Source organism: Diospyros lotus, chromosome 1, assembly GCF_014633365.1.
Source record: "Diospyros lotus cultivar Yz01 chromosome 1, ASM1463336v1, whole genome shotgun sequence".
NCBI classification, from domain to species: domain Eukaryota; kingdom Viridiplantae; phylum Streptophyta; class Magnoliopsida; order Ericales; family Ebenaceae; genus Diospyros; species Diospyros lotus.
Window position 1 is genome coordinate 11,582,571 of NC_068338.1, and position 27,507 is coordinate 11,610,077.

Sequence of the window (27,507 nt, forward strand, 5' to 3'; positions counted from 1 at the left end):
TGCAAGAACTTCTTTCTCTATGGTATAAAATAACCAACCTAGCAACATATGATCAGATCCAATTGAGGTACTTGGGATTGACAACCTGAGCCTCGTGATCGGAGGTGGTTGAATTGGGATTGACAACCATGAAGCAAGAGCTTCGCGATGGACAAGAAGAAATGCGAGAGAGAAAAAGAACCTCGCTAAACTTTATTGCATAGAAAAATGAATTCAATACAAAAACTGAAATGAAGCTAAGTTTACATACTTAGATTAACCGCCTAACAACCTTACAATGCTTAAAACAAATACAACAGAATCACAAGTAATAGTGGTTACATTAATTCAATACAATAGCAGCATAATAACAAAGACTACTATCAACTACTTTTTAGACTTTAATTCCTTCCACACTACTACCTCTGTTTCTTCATTATTGCTTCCACCATCAACTCTTGTAGCCTCGCACTCTCGGTCGCTTGTTCCATTATTCTAGGTTGTAGCATTTTCATCATGGGTCTAAGTTCTTCACTCAACCCGCTTACGAAGCTAGACACAAAGTATGTTTCTGATAGGTTGTCGTATGTTAAGGGTAGTATTTGTAATTTTGGTTTTAATTTCCATTTCTGTTAGGGTTATTTGTCTTGTAACTAGAGTCTGTTAGGATATTTTCTCTTTCTTGTGTGTTCCCCTTTTGTCTTGTAGTTAAGGCGGTTATAGCCTTTGTCTTGTAGCTAAAATAGTTGCAACTGTGAGCCTATATATTGAGCCACAACTTGATGTTGGATTTCATGAATGGTATTGAAGAATATTCTACAATTCTCTCTAATCTTCTTCTTCTCTATGTGATATCCTCTTCCTTTCTTTCGAATACTCTCATATTTTTTGCTATTTCTCTTCCTTCCATCTGATATCCCCCTTTAAATTCTTCTATTAATCTTCCCAAATTCCCTTTCACACCATAGCTCAACCCTAGGGTGTGACATTGGTGTGGGTTGAGATTGGGCATGAGAGATTTCAACTTCTCAAACCGAAGCTGGTAGGCTTGTACTCCCCTTTTTGCTTAAGTTTGTTAAATTCCTTTACTACGTCCATCCTGTTCCTGTCTCCAAATCTCTCACACAGCTTCTCTACAAAGTCATCCCATGGACACACTCCCCTTACCTTCGACTAGCCTTGATACCAGACATTTCCAGTATCATTGAAATAAGTTGCTGCCAGAGCCACCCGGTGTCTCTCTGGCACATTATACCAATTGAACATCCATTCACACTTCCTTACCCACCACTGCGGGTTAATCCCATCAAACATATGGATCTCTAATTTAGGCATTGGAGACCTTGGTTGATTTGGAACAGTCGGTCCCTCTCACCTCCATTCTACCACATTCTCCTCTGTTTCCGCCGAATCTGCCTCTATTTTTGAGGGGCCAACGTTCGTATTACTCACTCCATGTCCAATTAAGATCGGCTCAGTCCTCTCTCTAGGGGGAAAGTTAGGGGAGATTCTTACTTGTTTTTGTCGAGTGAACATCACCATGAAACTAAGGAGTTGATCCTGGATTTGACTTCCCACCTCATCTCTGATTTGTGAAATTGTTGTGTCCAATCTCCTTAGTCCTTCCATTGAATTATCCATCTTCCTATCCATTGCCATGATCACCTCGTGGTTGATCCAATCTACAAAAACTCTACTCGAGTTTGTAGATCCAACATAGTTGAACTACTATAGTTGTGACTCCAAATTCTTCATTCGTGTCCCTTTCTGCATGGAAACTCCATCGAATTCTCATCGGCCTGAGTTGTGCTCAAATACCAATTTGTCAGATCTCTGATCTAACACCGAATTCTCATTGATTGGATGTGACCTGAGAGAATTTTATAAGGGAATGAAGAGATACAGAGAGGGAAATGAAGAGAGAGAGAGAGAGAGAGAGAGAGAGATTAAGGGAGATTCAAATGAATTTTAGTTGAATTTTGTAGATGTCTTTAGGCGGATAGGATTAGTTCTATATATACTAAGTCCTTGCCCCTTAAATCCCACCAAAACTAGAGAAATGCAATTGGATATAGCTTTTGCTAAAGTCATGTTATCTATAACTACCCACATGTGTAAGTCACCACCCTCACATGTCAGTCATCCAAGTTGTTAGCACATGGCAAGGACTTTGAATGTCGCCCTCAAGTGATCAATGTGGTTGGAAAAAGATGGGCCGTACACAAGAATATTGTCAAAAAACTACTAGGATGCAGTCTTAGTGATTAGGAGCAAAGATTTGGTTCATCAAGGCTTGGAATGTGGTTGGGGATTGGTTAGGCCAAAGGGCATTACTGCTAATTCAAAATGCTCTTGTGTAGACTTATGTAAATTATGCTATATTATTCATTCTCTTCCTGTGCTTTTGTCTTGAACTGCTGTTGACTCTTCTTTTTGTTTTGCATCTTGAGTTCTTATGTTATGACCTTTATGTAGGTTCATGCTACAGCTCAGTATTCTCTCCCTTTCACAGATAACATGTTTTGGTCAAGTGTATCATTTTAGTTTTCACTAACTATTATTAACATGACTTTTATGCAAGGTTATGGAAGTGCTCATGTCATTGCAAGGATCTCAATTGGAGACAGATGATCCTACTACAAGTTATATGCTACAAGTAGGAATGATTTATTGAATTATATGATGAGGAAGTATTTGTCTTTTACTTATTATTATGGGTTGTTTTCCTGATATGTATTTTCTATATGCATTAGGCTTGGGCTAGGCTCTGCAAGTGCTTGGGACAAGATTTCCTCCCTTACATGAGGGTTGTAATGCCTCCGTTGCTTCAGTCAGCTCAACTTAAACCAGATGTAACCATTACATCTACAGATTCTGATAATGACATTGATGAATCAGATGATGAGAGGTTTGCCCTTGAACTTTTAAACTTTGTTTCTGTGTTCTATGCAGTATGATTTAGCAGGTCTTATATGAATCTTGAACATGGATTTCGTGTCAGTTTCATTGTTATTTCAAGCTGAAGTTGTCTTGTGTAGTTTTTATGGTGAAACCTAGGGATGTAAATGGGTCCCTAATGGGTCACACTTAACCTCTTTAAAGTGAAAACAAATATAAAAATGAAGTATTTGAAAGGCCATAGTCCCTCTAAGAAGTTAGTTGTGGAGGGTCACCTTCACATAGCTAGTTAGCAGGCTGAGGTCTCGTTCCTTAACGGAATTAACCAGACAAATCGCTCCACCAACTAAGGACGGCCATGCACCACCACCCATAGAATTAAGAAAGAGTTCTTAGTCTTGTGGGCAGCCAGCGCTGGGCCTCCCGTTGACCATGGCTTGCGTGTACCTGATTAACCTCCCCCCCTTGGCGTGGGGCAGTTGGGGGGGGGGGGGGGGGCTAAGGTGAGGGATTTCACCTTTTGGTGCCAAGAAAAAGCTCTTAGTCTGTCAATTGCAATGCTTTGTTTTAATTAAACAGTCGGATTACCCTTGTCCGTACCAGTTCTGAATCGACTGTTCGACGCCCGGGGAAGGCCCCGCGAGGAGCCGTTCCCAGTCCGTCCCCCGGCCGGCACGTGGCGACCCGCTCTCGCCGCGGGAGTAGCTCGAGCAGTTCGCCGACAGCCGACGGGCTAGAGATTGGGACCCCCGTGCCCAGCCCTCAGAGCCAATCATTTTCCTGAAGTTACGGATCCATTTTGCCGACTTCCCTTGCCTACATTGTTCCATCGACCAGAGGCTGTTCACCTTGGAGACCTGATGCGGTTATGAGTACGACCGAACATGGGAGGCACTCGGTCCTCCGTACAAGGCTCATTTGAAAATTTTTTAAAGCAAATATGTAAATGGGGTTAATTGGTGCCTCATTTACATCCCTTGGGAGACATTTGCTACTTCCTCTTAAGCTTAAGTGTATAGAGTCTCCATTCTTGAAGCTGGTTCCAATTTTTCATTTAGGTTGTTTCAACGTAAAACATTTTACATTGGAAAATAATTTACGTGTGAAAATATTTTACACAATAAATAGCTTTTGATCATTTTTCAGTGTTTGGTTTGCATGTGAAAATGTTTTCCAAGAGAATATTTTCATTTTTTTCCACACAAGAAATATTTTTCTAAGAGAAATATATGTATGTATATGCAGATATATATTTATGGCTTAATACATAAGGCGACCTCTTAACAATTAAAAAATATAAAATTTGGTCCCTAAAGTGCAAAAGATTCAGTATCTCGACTATTACAAATTATTGCTTTAAGTTCTTATTGTGACTGAGAGTAAATAGAGTTTTTATCTACGCCACTAAGATGCCACGTCACATAAAAAGGGTCATATCAGTAAGATATAGACTTAATCTATAAATATGACATATGGTTTCTCAACAATTAAAAAATTTAACATGTGGTCCTAATATGAAAAAATACCGAAATTGATTAAAAAGAAAACCTAAATTTCATAAAAAAAAGACCTAAAAATATCGAAAAAGACCTAATTTTTTTTTTAAAAACCAAAAAATATTAAAAAAAATCTAAAATTTATAAAAAATTCCTAAAAATAAAACATAAAATATCAAATTTAGGTCTTTTTTGATTATTTTTATGCCTTTTTATGAAATTTTTAGGTATTTTATGAAATTTAGGTCTTTCTTTGAATATTTCAGTTATTTTTTTAATGAAAATTTTAGCTCTTTTTATGAAATTTAGGTCATTTTTTAAATTATTTTTAGGTCATTTTTTTAGAATATTTTAAACTCTTTTTTATGAAATTTTAAAGTTTTTTTGGGGATTATTTTTAGGTCCTTTTTGTGAAACTTTTAGATCTTTTTATGAAATTTAGTTTTTTTTTAATATTTTTCTATCTTTTTATGAAATTTAGCCCATCCCTTTTTAATCAAGGTTGGTCTTTTTTTTTTTTTTTCTCATATTAGAGATAGAATGTCAAATTTTTTAATTGTTAAGGGACTAAATGTCATATTTATGTATTAAGTCTAATCTGGTGTGTCTTGGGGACGTGGCGTTTTGTTCATGTGACATGACATCTTATGTGGCGTAGATAACGCCTCCGTTTACTCTCAGTCACGGGAATAGCTTAAAGTAACAATTTTTAATAATTAAGACATTGAATCTTGATGTTTTGCACTTCATGGATCAAACACCATATTTTCTAATTGTTGAGAGGTCGCCGTATGTATTAAAATTATATTTATCTATGTACGAACATATACATGCATGGATGTGTGTACATGTTTTTACGTGCATATATATATATATGTAATTATATTTGTGTGTATGTTTGTATATGTACATATTTTATGTATATATGTATACATATTTTACATATATGTTTGGGTGTGTATATGTACTTATACATGTATATATGTAGTTGTAAAGGTGTTTTGATGGAAGAAAAAATAATTTGTAGATTAATTTAGGAGAAAAAAGAAAGAAATTTGTTCTTATTAGATGGTATACAAAGTGTATATATACACCAGTAGATAGAGACAGAGAAGACCTACTTAATGTACAATTCTAATCTATCTACCTATTTCAAATTTACAAATATAAAACAGAAGAGATAAAATAATAAAAGGATAGATAAAAAGAGAGATGTTCAGCCTTATTTCCCTCTTGATTATTCTGACATATTAGAAGGATTTTCTTGGATGAAACTAGGGATAATGCTCCTTATTTAACTTTAATTATCCACACCACACACCCCCTCATGCTTGGGCTAGAAAAAACCAAGCTTGGGGTTTAATTCATCAAACACTCTTCTCGGTAGAGCCTTCGTTAGAATATCCGCCACTTGATTGTTAGTAGGAGTATATATTAGCTGAAACATCCCTTCTTCCAACTTTTCCTTAATGAAATGCTGATCTATTTCGATATGTTTTGTTCTATCATGGTGTACCGGATTCTTTGCTATGCTGATAGCTAATTGATTATCACACAATACTTGAACTGATTTGGGGACAACCACTTGTAGTTCTTGAAATATTCTCCTCAACCATATTCCTTCACAAAAATCTTGAGCCATAGCTCTAAACTCAGCCTCTGCACTACTTCTAGACACTACAGACTGTTTCTTGCTGCGCCAGGTGACCAAATTTACCCTAACGAATGAGTAATACCCGTAGGTTGATCTCTTGTCATAAATTGAACCAGCCTAATCAACATCTCTATATACTTCTATTCCTCAATTGTTTGTTTCCAAGAACATCAAACCTTTCCTAGGAGTCAATTTTAAATATTTTCAGATGTGATAGATAGCTTCCATATGAACTTCTCTAGGATCATTCATAAATTGACTAACACAACTTACTGAGAAGCTTATATCTGGTCGTGTGTGGGATAAGTATATTTAACTTTCCTGCCAATCTTTGATATCTCCCTTTATCAACTGGTGCACTTTGCCTAGACCCAATTTTGTAGTTGAATCCATAGGTGCACCCAACATTCTTGTTTCTTTTAGAAGATCCAAGGTATACTTCCTTTGAGATATTGAGATGCTTTCTTTGGATTTTGCAACTTCCATACCCAAGAAATATCTGAGATTTTCTAGATCTTTGATTTCAAACTCTCTTGCAAGCATCCCTTTGAGATTATTCATTTCAGGCCTGTCATTTCCTGTAATTCTAATATCATCCACATACAATATAAGAATGGTTAAGCTACCTCCCATTTTATGTTTGATGAACAATGTGTGATCAACTTGATCGTAAATCTCTCCAACCAAGCTCTTGGTGATTGGTTGAGTCCATAGAGGGATTGTTTGTGTTTGCATACCTGATCTCTTGTATAGTTTGTTTCAAAGCCATGAGGGATTTCCATGTAGACTTCTTCTTCTAGGGTCCCATTTAAAAAGGCATTCTTAACATCTAGTTGGTTGAGAGGCCAATCTAGATTTGCAGCTAGAGATAGAGGGATTCAGATGGTGTTCAGTTTTGTGTTCAGTTTTGCTACCGGAGCAAAAGCCTCTTGGTAGTCAATACCATAGGATTGAGTGAATCCTTTTACTACTAGCCGAGCTTTGAATCAATCAATTTGCCCATCTTCCCTATACTTCATTGTAAAAATCCATTTGCAATCTATTGGTTGCTGTCCAGGAGGTAAGGTGGTTACCTCCCATGTCCCATTTTTCTCTAAGGCATTCATCTCATAAAAAACAGCCTGTTTCCATTGTGGATGTTTCAATGCTTCTCTAACCGTATTTGGTACTTGCTCCTTATTCAAGTTGGATAAAAATACAGAAAACCGTGATGAAAGATCCTTGTAGGATATGTAATTGTGTATCGGGTGCTGAGTTTAGGGTTTAGGCCAATCAATGCTTTCATCAGTGGCCGCTCTATCAACATTTTCATCACTGTCAGTGGCTGCACTATTAAGATTTTCATCACTTTGGAGAGGATTGGGGTCAGCCTGAGAGGTAGGATTGAGGTTCTTTTTCTGTTTTAGACTTCCTTCGAGAGTAAACTTGAAGTTCTTCGGTAGTAGAAGGCTACGGACTAAGGGAACTTGTGGGAGCAGTGTGTAAGGTAGGCGGAGGCTTGGGTTGTCCTATTTGATTAGGATCAAGTTGAGGGTTCGGACTTGGCTGCATAGGATCAGGTTGAGAGGGACTTGGGAGAGTATCCGAAAATTGATATTCTTGAGAAATATAGGATGACTAATTCTCCCCCTGAGTATTAGTTTTGGGATAATAGAGTTGATGTTCAAAAAATGTGACATCCATGCAATTAAACATTCGCTAATGCTTGGGAGAGTAACACTCGTACCCTTTTTGATGAGTGGAATATCCAATGAAAATGCATTTAAGAGATTTAGGGTCAAGTTTGTTGCGGAATTGTTGGTGTACATGAACAAAGACAGTACACCCAAAGATTTTAAGAGGAATATGAGATAGCAGCCTAGTGTGAGGAATATGAGATAGCAGCCTAGAGTAACACTTGGCTAGGTGTATGAAGATTTAGGATTTGATAAGGCAATCTGTTAATGAGATAGGTGGCAATGAGGATTGCTTCACCCCAAAAATGTTTAGGGACATTGGTGGAAAATAGCAAAGATCGAGCCACTTCTAGAATATGTCGATTTTTTCTTTCGGCTACACCATTTTGTTGGAGTGTATCCACACATGATCTTTGATGTATAATGCCATGTTTTGAAAGATAGGAGCCAAGGATTGAAGAAAAATATTCCTTGGCATTATCGGTTCGTAGGATTTGAATTGTGGCATTGAATTGTCTCTCCACCATAGAATGAAACATTTGGAATACAGGGCCAACTTTGGAATTTTGTTTCATAAGAAATACCCATGTAAGTTGAGTATGGTCATCAATAAATGAAACAAACCAACGAGAGCCAGTTATGTTTTTAATTGGAGAAGGTCCCCAATCATCACTATGAATCAATGAAAAAGGATGTGAAGAAGTATAACTTTGACTAGGATAATTATTCCTAACATGTTTAGAGTATTGACAGATTTCACAAGACATTTGATGTGGATCTTGACTCTTAAACAATGATGGGAATAATTTCCTAAGATAAACAAAGTTTGGATGTCCTAATCTATAGTGCCATAGCATAATTGCACTATTATTAGTAGTAGAAGAATTGGAGAAACGAATTGTCATGATCCAAAGAATAATAGAAGGGTATTATTGTAATAGGGTTGCAATAGTTTGTTAGGATATTTTTCTCTTTTTATCTTTTCCACTGCCGGTCCCAAGCTCGGATAAAGGAGGAGGGTTGTGTTAGGTAGCCGACAGCTAACGTAAAACTTAGTCGGATCCAAAACATGAACTCTAGACAAATTATGAAAAATTGTTTGGGCGTGGGCATAACCCTTCATAGCGACGTGCTACACTGCTCGCTTGTGGTGTCAAGTGAGCTAGGGTCGCTGCATCGGCGCCCGGATGTAGTGACAAATGAGCAAGGGTTCTCGCATTTGCTTGGACGGGTGTGGGTAAAGAAGCTAGTCCAAAATCAAAATAAAAAACAAAATCAAATTCAAAGTTAAGGCCAAAAACAAAATCATAGACTAAGGATTGGGTTATGGAACATAGGAACATTAACAGACAAAGCTATGGAAGTGGTAGATGTGATGATTAGGAGAAAAATTAATATTATGTGCCTTCAAGAGACGAGATGGGTAGGGAAAAAAGCAAAAACTTTATCAGAAACTGGATATAAAATATGGTACACAGGAAATGATCGAACGAAAAATGGAGTGAGGATTATTATGGATAAAAGCTTAGTAGATGAGGTAGTTGATGTAAAGAGAATAGGGGATAAGATTATTATGGTGAAGGTTAGTCTAGAAAGAATGACTATGAATATCTTTAGTACATATGCACCACAAGCAGGATTAGGTGATGAGATAAAAACAAAATTCTGGGAGGACCTTGAGGGACTCATACAAATGATACCAAGAGGAGAGAAAGTGATTACAGGAGGTGACTTAAATGAGCACGTGGGTAGAGACGGAAACGGTTATAGAGAGGTACATGGAGGGTATGGATTCGGAGAAATTAATAATGAGGGTAAGTCTATTCTAGATTTTGCTATGGCATATGGGCTCATCATAACCAATACTAGGTTCAAAAAACGAGACGAACACTTAATCACATATAAAAATATCACATCAGGCGCCCAATTAGATTACTTCCTCATGAGACAAGAGGATCGGTTATGTTGTAGGGATTGTAAGGTGATACCGGGAGAGTGCTTGACTACTCAACATAGACTTGTAGTACTTGACGTCCAAGTAAGAAATTGGAAGAGAAAAAATCACATAAAACAAAATCCAAGAATCAGGTGGTGGGATTTAAAAGGGGAGAAACAACTAATCTTCAAAGAAAAATTAAGGGGTAGAAGGGAATTGAATGGAGAAGGACAGACAAACCAAATGTGGACAGAAATGGCTAACGCCCTGAGAAGCACGACAAAGGTAGTCCTTGGAGAGACAAATGGTAGAGCCCCTAACCTTAAGGAGTCTTGGTGGTGGAATGAAGAGGTACAATTGAAAATTAAAAATAAGAAAATTTGCTATAAGGCTGTATATCAATGCAACAATGAAGAAAATCAAAAAAATTATAAAGAAACAAAAAAGGCAACAAAAAGAGCTGTTAGTGAAGCAAGGTCAAAAGCATATGAGAATCTATATAAACGACTTGATACAAAAGATGGGGAAATGGATATATATAAATTAGCTAAAGCAAGAGAAAGAAAAACACGGGATTTAAATCAAGTGAAATGCATAAAAGATGAAAACTAAAATGTATTAGTGAATGAGGGAGTGATTAAGGAGAGATGGAAGGAGTATTTCACAAAATTATTTAATGATGGTGGTGACACAAGAGTTAGGTTGGGACATCTTAGTAACTCCGAAGGGAACGTGAGCTATACATTTTATCGATGCATAAGTTCAAATGAAATAAGGCGAGCATTAAAAAGATGAAAAATCGTAAGGCGGTTGGACCAAATAATATACCAATAGAAGCATGGAAATGCATGGGAGAAGAAGGCATCTCTTTGCTAACGCAATTATTTAACGCGATCCTTAAATCAAAAAAGATGCCCGATGAGTGGAGGAAGACTACTCTGGTTTCTATATACAAGAACAAAGGAGATGTTCAAAACTATGAAAATTATAGAGGAATTAAGTTAATGAGCCATACCATGAAATTCTGGGAGAGAGTAATAGAGCAGACGCTCAGAAAAGAAACAAAGGTCTCAAAAAATCAGTTTGGTTTCATGCCTGGTAGGTCAACAATGGAAGCTATATATCTACTGAGACGCCTAATGGAAAGGTATCGGGATCATCAGAAAGACTTACGTATGGTGTTTATAGATCTAGAAAAGGCTTATGACAGGGTCCCTAGAGAAGTATTATGGAGGGTTTTAGAGAAGAAAGGAGTCGGAATAGCCTATATACAAGTTGTTACTGTTTTGCCTAAAGTAAAGTTGGATTCATTGAAGAAACCAGAAAGAATTGAAGATGATGTGGCAGCAGTTAGATAATAGGACATAAATGTATCTAATTGCTTTAGTAAGGGTAGTTTAGACTTTATGTAAAGTTAGTTATCTCCCTTAGATATTTTCGCCTCCCTTAGTCTATATATAGAAGGGTGTGGAGGCCGGTTTTCATCATCAATCAATCATATTCTTTATTCCTTGGGTTCCGGTACAGTGAGAGGCGTGAGAGAGAGCTGGTTGTTTCAAGTTCTTGTTAGCTTCGGTTGAGTATTGTATCCGAGAGTAAAGGAAGAGGGAAGAGGGGAATTGTTGTACTGGTTTCAGACTTGTTTCTAGTGGATTGTTTGCTTCTTGGATTGCTGGATGTAGTGCCATGTAAATGGCATGAACCAGGGTAAATTGTGTGTGCTGCAATCTGGTTTGATTTCTCCTTTTTACATTCTGTTTTTATGTTCTACTTTCAGTATTCATTGTTGTTATTGAATCGGTGAGTTTCTTGAGTGATTCTTGAGTGATTATAGTCTCGGTTTTTACACAAGTCCTTAAGGACATGTATCACGGTGTAGAGACAAGGGTCAGAACATGCAGAGGGGATACTGAACCGTTTACAACTACCTTAGGACTGCATCAAAGTTTTGCACTAAGTCCATACTTATTTGCTCTAGTAATGGATGAACTCACTAAAGATATTCAGACAGAGGTGCCATGGTGTATGCTACTTGCAGACGACATAGTGTTGGTGGATGAAACAAAAGAAGGAGTGAACACTAAGCTTGAGTTGTGGAGTAACAATTTATAATCTAAGGGATTTAAATTAAGTAGAAAGAAAACAGAATATATGGAATGTAAATTTAGTAAGAATGCAAGAGTGGATGATGTTATAATAAAACTAGAAGACCAAATCTTACAAAGAAAAGACCATTTTCGATATTTGGGATTAGTGATTCAAAAAGATGGAGAAATTCACGAGGATGTCGTGCATAGAATTAAGGCAGGTTGGCTAAAATGGAGAAATGCATCAGGAGTGTTATGTGATGGTAAAATCACATTAAAACTGAAAGGAAAATTCTATTGGACAGCTATAAGACCAATCTTGCGGTATGCCTCAGAATGTTGGGCAGTCAAATACCAGCATGAGCATAAGACGAGTGTAGCGGAGATGAGGATGTTAAGATGGATGTGCGGCCATACAAGAAAGGATAAAATTAGAAATGAAGTTATTCGTAATAAGGTAGGAGTAGTACTAATCGAGGAGAAGATGAGAGAGACTAGACTAAGATGGTTTCGTCATGTAAGAAGGAGACCAAAAGACGCTCTTGTGAGGAGAGTTGATGAAATAGAACAATTAGTCAAAAAAAGAGGTAGAGGCAGACCGAAGAAGACTTTAGGAGAGACATTAAAGTTTGATATGAATTTATGGATTTAAATGAAGATATGACAAAAGACAGAAATGCATGGAAGTCTAGAATTCATGTAGCCGACCCCATATAGTGGGATAAAGGCTGGATATGTTGTTGTTGTTGTTGTCTTTTCACTTTTGTCTTGTAGGTTAGGTGGTTGGAGAGCTTTGTTTGGTAGCTAAATGAGGATATATATATATATATATATATATTGCCTTAGCTATAGGAAGGAGGCATGATGAAAATAAATTGAAAACTCTATTTCTCTCTAATATTTTTCTCTCTACCTTTACCTCTTGTTGTTCTCTCTCTTCCAACGGATTTCTCCCCCATGTTCTTCTCTTATCATTCTCGATCCTCTCATACCCTAGCTCATCCCCAAGGTTCATGACATGAATCGAAGGAATGGCCGAGTTGGTGTTGAATTGAACTAGGTTATCTTTGGAGTTGGTCTTTGTAAGGAGGTAGAGCCCCAATCCTTCTTCAGCACTGCCAATCATCCTCCCCGAAGTCTGTTCCTGAAATTCTCATACATTTTTTGAGAACTTAGCAATACAATCTAAATTAGATGTCAGCTTACTGACAGATAATAGATTGCAATCCAAATTAGGCATCAAGAGAACTGATTTTAGCACAACATCTTTAGAGAGAGCAATAGACCCGATTCCCACAACTCTTGACATTGAACCATCTGCCACCCTAACAGTCCAATTCTTGTCACACGGCTGGAAATTAGATAACAGACTGATTTCACCTGTCATGTGATTGGAGGCCCCTGAATCAATCACCCAAACATTGGATAAATCTCTTTAGTAATCAACGCATGTAGAGAAGTACCTTTGTGGGCAATGGATCTTGATGCTACGGTTGAGGGCTGGTTAATTTGAATCTTCCCAAACATGGACTGCAGCCACTCCATTTGTTCCTTTCTGAATGGTGTTGGAGCAGTAGCTGTAGTTGGCACTTCCACTGATACTAGGTTGCTTTTGCTCTTTCTCTCATGTTCTGGCTTCCAGTCCAGGGGTTTGCCATGTATCTCCCAACATGTATCCTTGGTATGTCCTGCTTTGTGGCAGTGATCACACCATGGTCGTCTCTTCCTTGGCTTGGAATTCTGTGAAGTACCTCGGGTGACTAAGGCTGAGTGCTCCAGATTAGGGCCTGCTGGCTTAAGCATGATCTTCAACCTACTTTCTTCCCTTCGAGCCTCAGAAAAATCCTCTCGGATACTTGGGAGAGGTTTTGTACCGAGTATCCTTCCTCTAACACCATCAAGGTTTTTGTTCAGACCCATTAGGAACTTGTATAGCCTCTTTTGTTCCACAATCTTCTTGTATTTTGCAGAATCTTCTTTGCACTTCCATTCAGTATTATCAAACTTATCTAACTGCAGCCAATATTTGTTCAATGAATTGAAATATTGAGTCACATGAGATTCACCTTGTTTGAGATCAACAAGCAAGCTTTCAATCTCAAACAATTCGGAGGTGTCTTCTACATGCCAATAGGCCTCTCTAGCAGCCTCCCAAATCTCTTGGGCTGTATCATATAACAGAAAATTTTCTCTTATCTCATTCACCATAGAATTAATAAGCCAAGACAATACCATATTATTCTCGGCCTTCCAACTTCGATATGTAGGCTCTTTTTCCGATGGTTTGGTTGCTGCCCCAGTCAAGTAATGATCCTTTCCTGTCCCACGTACGGACATCTGGACAGATTGAGACCATTGTAGGTAATTCTGCCCATTTAATTTATGTCCAGTAACAGCGAACATATTGTTGTCACTGGTGCCTTGATTGCTGGAGGGTAAAGGAATGATTTCGGATGGCTGGATACAGCTGTTGGCCATATTGATGAGATGGGTGAATGGTTGAATGAAAGAGAGACTTTGGGAGGAATGGCGGAAGGAGAGAATTATTGGGAGAGCCTTTGGATGAAATAAGGCTCTGATACCATGTAGATTAATTTAGGAGAAAAAGAAAGAAAATTGTTCTTATTAGATGGTATACAGAGTGTATATATACATGAGTAGATAGAGATAGAGGAGACCTACTTAATGTACAATTCTAATCTATCTACCTATTTCAAATTTACAGATATAAAACAGAAGAGGTAAGATAATAAAAGGAGAGATAAAAGGAGAGATATTCGGCCTTATCTCCCTCTTGATTATTCCGATAATGCTCCTTATTTAACTTTAATTATCCACACAATTTAATAGTTCTGGTGTAATTTGGAAAATAACTAACAGATTTTTAATTGGTAGTCATTTCCCCCTTTTGAGTTAAAATATTTTTCATATAAAAATATTTTTTTTTCTTTGTCATGCAAACATGGAAAATAGTAATACATTTCCCTGAAAAATGTTTTACTTAAAACTAACGGAGCCTGTTGCTGTGTGTTTACCTGGCATCCTTTGTTTGTGTTCCTTATTCTGTGAAAATGGGCAGATTTCGATATAAAGTATGAACACACTCACTCTTCCAGTTTCCTCTTACGGGAAAGTACAGCCTTATTGTTATCTTGCCATAACTAGATCTGAAGTCTTCATGGCCTAAATAACAGAATATGTGCCGTTAAATAAAAAACATGTACGTGGATTATCTCAAATTAGCTTTTTGCAAGCTTGGTGATTACAGTTGTCAAAGGTGTGCCTAGGTGCTAGGTGCACAGGGTGCCTCTGCATGGATGAGTCGCAGCACCCTTGAAAAGGCAAAGTCACAAAGCATGTGCTTCATGTGCCTTGGGCAGAAAGACTTTAAACCTGTTGCTTTTTTTTTTTTTTTTCCCTTTCCTTTTCTTCTTCTTGGATGTCAGAACTCTTTTGCTCAACCTGTCATTGTATAATTAGTTTCTTGTCGGTGTGAGTGCATATACTTGTAGATTGGCCTCCTGCTTTCTTTCTAAGGGTCGCCGGAGGCTGGTGAACATTCTCTGGCGACCTATTTTGTATATCCTGTTGGTTTGGGTTTTTTTACTGTCTGGTGCTACAGTGCACTTGAGACTGTTTTGTTTTCTGTTTCAATTTCTCTTCCATGTTTTCTGTTTCTTTCCAGTTTCAACTAATTTATATGTAAGTATTACATTGAAAACATACATTCAATTTCTCTCTCTTTTTTTTTTCAGTTTCAATTCAACTAATTGCTTTTCTGGCTTTTTTCCTGTTTCTTTTTATATACAAGTATTTTCTTTCTACAATTTTAAATTGAAAATAGTACTATCTTAAGTATTTTATACATATTTTTAATTATATGTGTGTCTCATGTGCTTGAAGCTCGTGATTTACCTGACATCTAGGCTCCAAGCACCTCCTTCTGCGCTTTTGACAACTATGTTGGTGATAGATATCATCGTTACCTGCATTGAGAAGTTTATGGTCTTCTCCTAGTTTCTTTTTTGTACTTTCCATAAATTATAGATTAATCTGTCAAGTTACCGTTCTCTGTAAAAGAGATTCATGGTTAACCTTTTTTTTGAAGATAATGATTTGGCCTCTGATTTAATGTTATTAATAGACACTAGGTGAAAAAAGTGTCCAAATACTGCTATTGTTTGAGTTGAAATAGGTGGCAAATCATAGCTGATATGCATGCGATTTTGAGCATCGATGGATAATTTGGAATTTTTTTCGAATGCTGTTTTAATAAGAAAGCGAAAAGGTGTAAAAGAACTGGGGGAAAACTGGTAAAAGAAACTGTATGAAGGTCTTTTGGAAAACTAAAAAAATTCTCTCTCTCTCTCTCTCTCTCTCTCTTACAATTTCCCCTTCATTTTGTTTAAAGCGTCCACTATGCTTTATGAAAGCATTAATTCAAATATTCATGCTGGTTTCCAGCAAGATTCCTAAAGGTTATATGTTTGTTTTTACAAAAGTTTTTTTCACTTAGATTCTTATTAGTTATTTGGTTCAATTCTATGTCATTTTCCCACTTCCTGATTCCCCTAAATCTGTGTTTCCTCTTTTGGTCCCCGTGTTGTAAAGAAAGTTGAACATTTGTGAATAAAAGAGTGCGTAGTAACCATTTCTAGTGTCTTGGAAAGTGTGAAGTTGTATTTCTATATGTTCCATAGTTATAAAGATAGTAAATTGAATGATATATTTGTTTTGCCTAGATTGCAACAATTAACTTGCCCACATTAGTTGCTTATTAGGTTTTTGGTTCAATTCTATGTCGTTTTCCCACATCCTGATTCCCCCACGCTCTCAGCTACCTGTTAGGCAAAATTAAGTGTGTTGTAAATGAAGTTGAACATTTGTGAATAAAAGAGAGTGGACAGTAACCATTTTTAGTGTCCTGGAAAGTGTGAAGTTGTATTTTTTATGTTCCATATTTATAAAGATAGTCAATGGAATGATATTTTGTTTTTCCTAGATTGCATCAGTTAACTTGCCCACATCAGTTACTCACTTTTATTTTATTAAAACTTCTGCATGAAGTAAGAAAGTGGTGTTAGACTTGGATGGTTGTCAAGCTTAATTATTGTTATTGCTTTTATAAGTTGTCTCATCTTGGTATTTGATTACTTTTTTTAGATTTCTGCAGTCAGGCTTTAAATGTTCTACTCAGCTTCTTGTTCCTAAGTAAGGGGAAGTATAGGGGATCACATATTGCATGTAGTTCCATTAAGTGTTTCTTACAATTTTACAAATTTACTTTTTCATTCCTACTCAAAATCTACTATTCTCTTCTTTCCTTCATAAGTTGGGAACTTTTATCTTTTTATTCATTTGAATGTGTTGTGGCAGAACCTTGATATAAGATCCCTTTGGTTAAACAGGAATGTAATTTATTGCATGTCATATTTATTTTTCCGGGCTAGAATAAAATTTATATTTAGGAAAGTATATTTTGGCCTTCATAGCAAGAAATGCAGCAGCTGCCTATGAAAAGAGAGAGCTGGTAGAAAATTTTAAAAGTGACAACTCCTGTATAGATTTTTTTTTTTTTTGGTACAAATATTTGTCTAGGTAATTGCAGGGATTGACCTCTAGTCTCTTACATGGTTATTGTGTTAGAAGCTCCAGTGGTGGGGAAAGTAAAACTAAATCACTACCATTCTGGACTGGCTCAGTATTTGATCTGCAAATATCAGAGGCTATTTATGTCTATGACCATAAGGGAAAGAAAGGGGAAATAAAATGTACTTCATGTTTAGGGTCTAGAGCATAGGAATATTCTTTGGACTTTTCTTTTAATCTTTCCTCTGAGAAGGTGGATCTTTGCTTTGCTGAGGATTTATGCTGTAAGTAGTTAGAGGCTTGTGGTTTTGAAAAGAGATGTTTCTGTTACTTCTGTTGCAGTATGGAGACCATTACACTTGGGGATAAAAGGATAGGGATCAAGACTAGTGTACTAGAGGAGAAAGCTACGGCTTGTAACATGCTTTGTTGCTATGCTGATGAGTTGAAGGAAGGGTTTTATCCATGGATTGATCAGGTTGGTCTTGTTTTATAATGATTCTGTCTCATGCTATTTCATATAAATGACATTAACCTAATGCCATTCAATAGGTTGCACCAACACTAGTTCCACTTCTGAAGTTTTATTTCCATGAAGAAGTCCGAAGAGCAGCTGTTTCTGGTATTCACCTGGCAGTTGTTTCCTTTTTTCCTTGGTTTCTAGTAATGTTTTTGGCTTACTGAGTATTTTGTGGCCAACAATTTTCTTTTCAGCAATGCCAGAGCTACTGCGTTCAGCAAAATTAGCTGTAGAGAAGGGCCTTGCTCAAGGTCGCAATGAGTCATATGTTAAGCAGTTATCTGACTACATAGTTCCAGCTTTGGTGGAAGCTTTGCATAAGGTGTGTGTTGTCTATTTTTGAGTAACTGTTTCATTCTGTGCTGGTGATATTTTTGTTACAATGTTGTACTTCTAATTTGGAAACTTAACATTTTGTTTGCCATCCTACTGTAGGAGCCTGATACAGAAATATGCGCAAGCATGTTGGATGCATTAAATGAATGCATACAGGTTTGCCATTTTTTATAGTGTTATTTAGTTCAATTAATTATCTACTCTAAATTGATAGGCTACAGATTGAAATCTATTTTATACTCCCTATTCTATGCCAAGTTTAGTTAAATGATTAGTGCAACATTGCTTTTTTGAGGCTCCTGTATGCCTTTCGTTTACGACAAATAATTTTAGTTAAATGCAATTGTATTATAAAGGAAAAAGGCTCATTGATGGTAGAGTATTACAGATATTGGCTCATATTATTATAGAATGGTAAGACTATAATTTTGTACTCTACAAATTTCCAAGGCTCAACACTCAGATAAACCATAAGAAGTTGCGGAAAAATTAAAGAAGCAATAAAGTATGGAAGTTGCTTGCTTTCAAAGATCGGTTATGTTGTAGGGATTGTAAGGTGATACCGAGAGAGTGTTTGACTACTCAACATAGACTTTTAGTACTTGACGTCCAAGTAAGAAATTAGAAGAGAAAAAATGACATAAAACAAAATCCAAGAATTAGGTGGTGGGATTAAAAGGGGAGAAACAACTAATTTTCAAAGAAAAATTAAGGGGTAGAAGGGAATGGAATGGAGAAGGATAGACAAATCGAATGTGGAGAGAAATAGAAGCACGACAAAGGTAGTCATTGGAGAGACAAATGGTAGAGCCCCTAACCTTAAGGAGTTTTGGTGGTGGAATGAAGAGGTATAATTGAAAATTAAAAATAAGAAAACTTGTTATAAGGCTGTATATCAGTGCAACAATGAAAAAAATTTAAAAAATTATAAAGAAGCAAAAAAGGCAGTAAAAAGAGCTGTTAGTGAAGCAAGGTCAAAAGTATATGAGAATTTATATAAACGACTTGATACGAAAGATGGAGAAGGGATATATATAAATTAGCTAAAGCAAGAGAAAGAAAAACAAGGGATCTAAATCAAGTGAAATGCATAAGTGATGAAAACCAAAATATATTAGTGATTGAGGGAGCGATTAAGGAGAGATGGAAGGAGTATTTCACAAAATTATTCAATGATAGTGGTGACACAAGAGTTAGGTTGGGACATCATAGTGTCGCGACCTCGCTCTTGTGGTAGGAATTAATCCTTCTCCGATAAGAATTTGAGAAGGGTTTAGAGATTAGAGTAAAGAGTAGAGAGAAGAGAGGTTAGAGAGTGAGAGAGAAATAGGAAGGAAAGAAATTTTGATAATTCTCATTCATCCTTCCTCACGATGGAGGGGTGTAGAAATATAGGCCGTTTGGAGGGATATTCCCCTGTCAGAGGTGGGCCCGCACCTGGTACAACTTCTAACAAACTATATTCCTTTTTGTCTTCTTCCTACCTAGCTGATCAGCACCTTAATTCAGCTAATGCCTAAATATCAAAATGGTAGTGTTTAACCTACCAGCTACTACCGAAATGAATAATGTCGAAATTTAAAATGCAACGGAAATAAATGCTGGAATGACAGGTCATTTCGTGACAACTCTCCCTTCGTTAGCCATTTCTTGTTCTCGAGAAATGCTAAGGAGGCTGGCCGCTTGTGGAAATTGCTTGAGGAATTTCAGAAGGTATTCCCATGTGCTGTCTTCCGAAGTGTGCCCTCGCCATTTTACCAATACTTGGATGAGTGGCGTTCCGTGTTTATATATCACCCGCCTATCGATAACAGCCTCTGGCTCAGTTCTTGCACTGACCTCCTTGGGAAGGGCTGGTAGCACTGAACTCGTGGGTTGAGCTCCCACCGACTTTTTTAAGAGTGAAACATGGAAAACAGGGTGAATTTGTGACCTTGGGGGAAGCTTCAATCGATAGGCTACCTTCCCTATTCTGGCCTCAATAGGGAACGGTCCATAATACTTGGGGCTAAGTTTGGTGACTTTCCCTCGAGAAATTGACTTTAGGTGGCTATACCTAAATCGGAGATACACTTGATCCCCTGTTTCGAACTCCCTCTCGCTTCTCTTTCGGTCCGCGTTCTGCTTCATGTGATTTTGGGCCGAGGCTAGCTCCTGCTTTAACTGCTGTGTCATCTCCCTCCTTTGTTGTAAATACTCCTCCATTGAGGCCATATTAGAGCCTCCTCCCACTGTTGGCAGAAGAGGTGGTTTGTACTCGAATAAGGCCTCAAAAGGGGATATCTTAATCGACGAATGGTGGCTGGTGTTATACCACCACTGCGTTAGGGACAACCACTTATGCCACTCCTTGGGTTGCAGCAAACAGACACACCTCAGGTATGTTTCAAGGCTCTGGTTCACCCTCTTGGTCTGCCTGTTGGATTGAGGGTGATATGCAGTGGACAAATTTAGTTTTGTTCCGAGGGACTTCATTAGCTCCTGCCACATCAGGCTGGTAAAAATCTTGTCCCTATCTGAGATGATAGTCTTAGGAGCCCCGTGCAATTTGATCACCCTGTCCAAGAAGATCCTAGCTAGATCTTGAGTCGTGTAAGGATGGGTTAGCCCGATGAAATGGGCAAATTTAGTTAGTTGGTCAACTACGACTAGGATGCTGTCTTTCCCTTCTGATTGAGGAAGCCCTTCCACAAAGTCCATCGAGACACTAGTCCAGGCTTGGTCTGGGATGGGTAGGGGCTATAGTAACCCAGGGTAGGCCACTGTCTCTGACTTACACCTCCTACATGTGTCGCACCTTCGGACTATCTCTTTAATCTCTGTCTTCATTCTCGGCCACTGGAACACTTGCTTAACCCAGAGATAAGTATTCTGTTCCCCTGAATGCCCTCCCAATGGAGACTCGTGCAGGGCTTGAAAAATCCTTTCCTTGATCCTTGAATCCTCCCCAATCACAATCCTTCCATGAAACCTTAGTAGCCCTTGATTCAGCGTGTAGCCCCCGGTCTCCTGAGCTCCCATCGTCAGCTTTTCTATCACTGCCTTAATTTTGTTGTCTCCTTCATAACTGTCAATAACTTCTTGGTACCACTCCGGTACCATGGTGGTTATAGCCGTTAGATCTCCTTCCTCATGACATCGGGACAGTGCATCGGCCGCCTTGTTTTCTTTTCCCTTCCAGTATTGAATTTTGTAATCTAACCCCATCAACTTGGTCATCCCTTTCCTCTGCAGCTGTGTTTTGAGTTTCTGTTGTAATAGGAATTTTAAGCTCTCGTGGTCCGTTTTTATAATGAATCTACTTCCCTCTAAGTAATGCCTCCAACGGTCTACCGCCATAAGTACAGCCAGGAGTTCTTTTTCGTAGATGCTGAGTCCTAAGTGTTTTGGACTCAATACTTGGCTAAAGAAGGCTAGCGGTCTTCCCTCTTGAACTAGCACTGCCCTTATCCCGATTCCACTAGCATCAGTTTCTAGAGTGAAAGGCTTATCAAAGTCGGGGAGCCCCAACACGGGTACCCTACTCATAGCCCCGTTGAGATTTTTGAAGGCTTCCTCAACTTTCGATCCCCAATTGAATCCTCCCTTCTTCAGCAAATTGGTCAGTGGTTTGCTGATAATTCCATAGTTTTGCACAAACTGGCGATAATACCTTGTTAGTCCTAGGAATCCCCTCAAGGCCTTCAAGGTAGTGGGTCTTGGCCAGGACACCATTGCCTCTACCTTTCTCGGATCAATACTAACCTTACCATCTGCTATGATGTGTCCGAGGTACTCCACCCGCCTTTGGGCAAAAGCACACTTGGACTCCTTAATAAAAAGCTGGTGGTTTCTTAGGATCTCAAGGGTGAGTTTGAGGTGGACTAGGTGTTGATCGAATGTAGGGCTGTAAACAAGTATATCATCAAAGAATACTAATATGAATTTACGAAGATAGGGCTCAAAAATTCTATTCATGAGGGATTGGAAGGTTGTCGGTGCGTTGGTGAGCCCGAAGGGCATCACTACGAATTCAAAATGTCCATGGTGGGTTTTGAAGGCGGTTTTTGGTATGTCTTCAGCTTTCATCCTAATCTGATGGTATCCCGCCCTCAAATCTAGCTTGGAAAAGAATTTGGCATGGTTAAGTTCATCTAATAGGTCTTTTACCAAAGGTATGGGAAATTTGTCTTTGATAGTCATGGCATTTAGTTGTCGGTAATCGACACAAAATCGCCATGTTCCATCCTTCTTTTTGACTAAAAGGACGGGAGAAGCGAATGGGCTTTGGCTAGGTCTAATGAGGGATTGTTCAAGCATGGTTCTGACCATTTTCTCAATTTCATTCTTTTGATTGGGAGGGTATCAATATGCTCTAATATTGACCGGCTCTGCTTCTGGTTTGAGGTTGATGTTATGGTCGAACATTCGGGTAGGGGGTAAGGCTTGGGGTTCCCTAAAGAGATCCTTGTAATCCACCAATGGTTTATTAGGAGAATTCGAATGGCATACCTGGTCTTACATCCCTTGGGGTGTGCTCACTGTCAATCCCATTTCCCTCGGCTGTGCTGGCTTTTCTTGATCTCCTTCTGCTGCCATCACTAAGAAAAGGTGAGCTATTTGACTCCACTTGCCCCTCAACACTCTTTGCAGCCTCTTTCCTGATATCATTTTACAGGTTTCCATCTCGTTTCCCCCAGATAGGGTCATTTTCTTACCATCTTTCTCAAAGGACACCTCCATCCTATTGAAATCAAAGTTGATAGGGCTCATCCCTTTCATCCAGTCCACCCCTAGGACCACATGGCATCCTCCTAGCTGAAGCAATCTCAGGTCGGATTCAAACTTCCCCCCTTGCATCTCCCAACAGAACTCGTTATAGGTGAAATTGCTTAACACCCTTTGGCCATTGGCTATTGTCACGCTCAAGGGAGGGGTTCCTGTGAGCAAGCACTTCAATTTCTTAGCCATGCCTTCATCAAGGAAGCTATGGGTGCTCCCGCTATCTATCAAAATCATGAGGTTGCAGTCCTTAGCTTGGCCTCCTACCTTGATGATCTTGTTATCGGCCACTCCCTTCAGGGCGTGTATGGAGATCTCCCCATTGTCTTCTTCTCCATCCTCTTCCACACCTTCTTCTCTAACCTCATCCTGCCCTTCCTTTTCCTCTCCTTCTAGCAGCAAGATCTACCTCTTGCACTGATAGCCTGGGTGGTATCTATCTCCACACCTGAAGCATAGGCTCGCCATTCTCCTTTGTTCTCGTAATTGTTCCCCATAGGGGATGGAGCTCGTTCTTGTTAATGGCTTCTCTACCGTGTTCCCTTTGGTAGCGTCACAGGTGTGACCCCTTGCCCCCATGCTAGACGTTCCGGTGTTCGCTCCCCTCGGCAGCTGCCTTTGCTTTTTGATTAAGGCCTCCACCATCATCTCTTACAAGCGAGCACTCTCAGAAGGTTGCTTGACTGTCTGAGGCTTCATCATTTTTACCATTGGTCTGAGTTCTTCTCTCAGCCCACTCATGAAGCTTGATACAAAATAGGCTTCCGAAAGGTGATGGTTATGATTGACCATATACGATCTAAGCTCTTCAAACCTTTTGAGATAGGATCCCACACTCCTGGTTTGCCTTAGCTTATTAAATTCTTCGACAGTGTCCGCCATACTCCTCTCCCCAAACCATTCACACAACTTCTCAGAGAATTCCTCCCAGGTGTATTCTCTCCTTAATCTCAAGCACCCCTGAAACCACGCATCTACCACCTCATTGAAGTACGCAATGGCTAAGCTTACCCTCTGCATTCTTGGTACATTGTACCATTCGAACAGCCTCTCACACTTCCTCAACCACCAACGAGGATGAATCCCTTCAAATACTGGGATTTCCATTCGGGGCATAGGGAATCCTGAAGGGGGGTTGTTCTGCACTTCTTCCCTCCTTCCTTCTATCCCTTCTAATTCTTCCTGTCCTCCTTCTTCTCGGTTAACCATAACCCTTTGTAGAAGGGGTTCATTCTCCTCTCTACGTGGAAAATCTGGAGCTAACCTGATCTGGTTTTGCTGGGCAAACATCACCATGAACTGTTGAATTTGAGCTCCCAGTTCTTCTCGCACTTGCGCGATCAATCCTTCCAGCTTCCTTTCGAGTCCCTCCATGGAGTCCTCCACCTTTCGGTCCATAGCGATCAATGCTTCGTGGTTTTGGTTAGCCTCCAGCTCTGCCCTATCCATTATGTTCTGGAATTCTGTCACTGCCGATCCCAGCTGTTGAAGTCGCGTCTCAATCACTGTTAGAATCTTACGATTCACGATTCGAATCGTACGATTCGATTCGATTCATATAGAAATCGAGTCGAATCTATAGGGTGAATCTAAAATCTCTTATAATCGTACGATTCACGATTCGACTCGATTCATATAGAAATCGAGTCGAATTTATAGAATGAATCGAAAATCCCTTAGAATCAACTATGAATCGGACGAATCAATCGTGAATCGCATGAATAGTATGGTTCGTCCGATTCATCCAATTCGTGTGACTTTGTCTGCATGTGCACTTTAATCAAATATTCATTCGATTTGGCTATCTTTGAAAACAAAGAAGATGGTGAAAATGATGAAGATGATGATGCTCTTGAACTTGAAGATGAAGATGATTGATAACTAGTGAAGATTATGAACAATGGAGTTTATTAGTAACCTTATAGTTGTAGTTTTTTTTTTTTTTCTAGCTTGTTATTTCGAAAGTGGTTTGGTTTGGTGCAATTTGAATTTAAAGGCAACATAAATATACTTTTGTCTTTTGGTATAATTTTAAACTTAACAAATATATTTAGAAGTTTATTTATCTATTTATATTTAAAAAAATTGATCATGGTGGGGCACATTATTTATTTTCTATGGATATATATTATTTATAGTTGAAATTGAGAATGTGTACTGAATCTTACGATTCGATTCGATTTTCGATTCACGATTCATAAAATAAGGATTTCGATTCTCGATTCAAATCTTGATTTAACAACTATGGTCTCAATGTCCTTCATACGAGTCCCTTCTGCCATTGTTTCTTAGTCACTGAGCCTTTGGCTGAGAATCTCTGCTCTAATACCAAGTTGTCGCTACCTTGCTCTTGTGGTAGGAATTAATCCTTCTCCGATAAGAATTTGAGAAGGGTTTAGAGTAGAGAGTAGAGAGAAGAGAGGTTAGAGAGTGAGAGAGAAATAGGAAGGAAACAGATTCTGATAATTCTCATTCATCCTTCCTCACGATGGAGGGGTGCATAAATATAGGCCGTTTGGAGGGATATTCCCCTGTCAGAGGTGGGCCTGCACCTGGTACAATTTCTAACAAACTATATTCCTTTTTGTCGTCTTCCTACCTAGCCGATCACCACCTTAATTAAGCTAATGCCTAAATATCAAAATGGCAGTGTTTAACTTACTAGCTACTACCGAAATGAATAATGCCGAAATTTAAAATGCAACGGAAATAAATGCTAGCATGATAGGTCATTTCGTGACAGTTAGTAACTTCGAAGGGAACATGAGCTATACATTTTATCGACGCATAAGTTCAAATTAAATAAAACAAGCATTAAAAAGATGAAAAATCATAAGGCGGTGGGATCGGATAATATACCAATAGAAGCATGGAAATGCATGGGAGAAGAGGGCATCTCTTGGTTAATGAAATTATTTAACATGATACTTAAATAAAAAAAGATGCCAGATGAGTAGAGGAAGACTACTTTGGTTCCTATATACAAGAACAAATGAGATGCTCAAAACTGTGAAAATTACAGAGGAATTAAATTAATAAGTCATACCATGAAACTCTGGGAGAGAGTAATAGAGTAGAGGCTCAGAAAAGAAACATAGGTCTCGGAAAATCAGTTTGGTTTCATGCCTGGTAGGTTAACAATGGAAGCTATATACCTACTGAGGCGCCTAATGGAAAGATATCGAGATCATCAGAAGGACCTGTATATGGTGTTTATAGATCTAGAAAAGGCCTATGATAGGGTCTCTAGAGAAGTATTATGGAGGGTTTTAGAGAAGAAAGGAGTCGGAATAGCCTATATACAAGCCCTCAAGGACATGTATCACGGTGCAAAGACAAGGGTCAGAAAGAGGGGATATTGAACCGTTTAAAATTACAATGGGATTGCATCAAGGTTCTGCACTAAGTTCATACTTATTTTCTTTAGTAATGGATGAACTCACTAAAGATATTCAGACATAGGTGCCATGGTGTATGCTATTTGCAAATGACATAGTGTTGGTGGATGAAACAAAAGAAGGAGTGAACACTAAGCTTGAGCTGTGGAGAAACAATTTAGAATATAAGGGATTTAAATTAAGTAGAAAGAAAATAGAATATATGGAATGTAAATTTAGTAAGAATACAAAAGTGGAGGATGTTATAATAAAATTGGAAGACCAAATCTTACAAAGAAAATACCATTTTTGATATTTGGGAGCAGTGATTCAAAAAGATGGAGAAATTTATGAGGATGTCACACATAGAATTAAGTCAGGTTGGCTAAAATGGAGAAATGCATCGGGGGTGTTATGTGATGGTAAAATCACATTAAAACTGAAAGGAAAATTCTATAGCAGCCATAAGACCAGTCTTGTTGTATGGATCAGAATGTTGGGCAGTCAAATACCAGTATGAGCAAAAGGCGAGCGTAGCAGAGATGAGAATGTTAAGATGGATGTGCAGTCATATAAGAAAAGATAAAATTAGAAATGAGGTTATTCGTAATAAGGTAGGAGTAGTACCAATCGAGGAGAAGATGAGAGAGACTAAACTAAGATGGTTTGGTCATGTGAGAAGGAGACTAAGAGACGCTCCTATGAAGAGAATTGATGAAATGGAACAATCAGTAAAAAAAAAAAAAAAAAAAAAGAAGAGGTAGAGACAGATTCAAGAAGATTTTGGAAGAGACATTAAAGTTTGATATGAAGTGTATGGACCTAATTGAAGATATGACAAAAGATAGAAATACATGGAAATCTAGAATTCATGTAGCTGACCCCACATAGTGGAATAAAGACTGGATATGATGTTGTTGAATCAATCTGATTGGTGTCTCTTTTTGTTTATTATATGGTCTTGTTTAAGTTAGCAATTGGTAAGGGTTTCTTTTTATGTTTTGTTTTTTTCTTGTGCCTTATAAATTAGGGGTAATTTGGCAATCAGAATTCCTACTAGATATGGGTATGGGTTGCTGATAGGCGTGTCTTTAGGTGAAGTTATGCATTATGGGTTTTCTTATGCCTTATAAGATAGGGGTATTTTTGTAATTAGAATTCCTACTAGGATATGGGTATGGGGTTGCTAATAAAGATG

The 27,507-nt window shown here is 38.3% G+C and overlaps 1 protein-coding gene across 1 annotated transcript in view; it reads left to right on the forward strand.

Annotated features, from left to right (window-relative positions):
* LOC127788616 (uncharacterized) overlaps positions 1-27,507 on the forward strand; it is a 91,711-nt gene that overhangs the window by 34,359 nt on the left and 29,845 nt on the right. The window contains exons 6-11 of the mRNA XM_052317105.1: positions 2,561-2,635; positions 2,733-2,887; positions 17,658-17,793; positions 17,868-17,937; positions 18,030-18,157; positions 18,271-18,327. Of these exons, the coding sequence (XP_052173065.1) occupies positions 2,561-2,635; positions 2,733-2,887; positions 17,658-17,793; positions 17,868-17,937; positions 18,030-18,157; positions 18,271-18,327 (621 nt within the window). The remainder of the gene's footprint in view (positions 1-2,560; positions 2,636-2,732; positions 2,888-17,657; positions 17,794-17,867; positions 17,938-18,029; positions 18,158-18,270; positions 18,328-27,507) is intronic.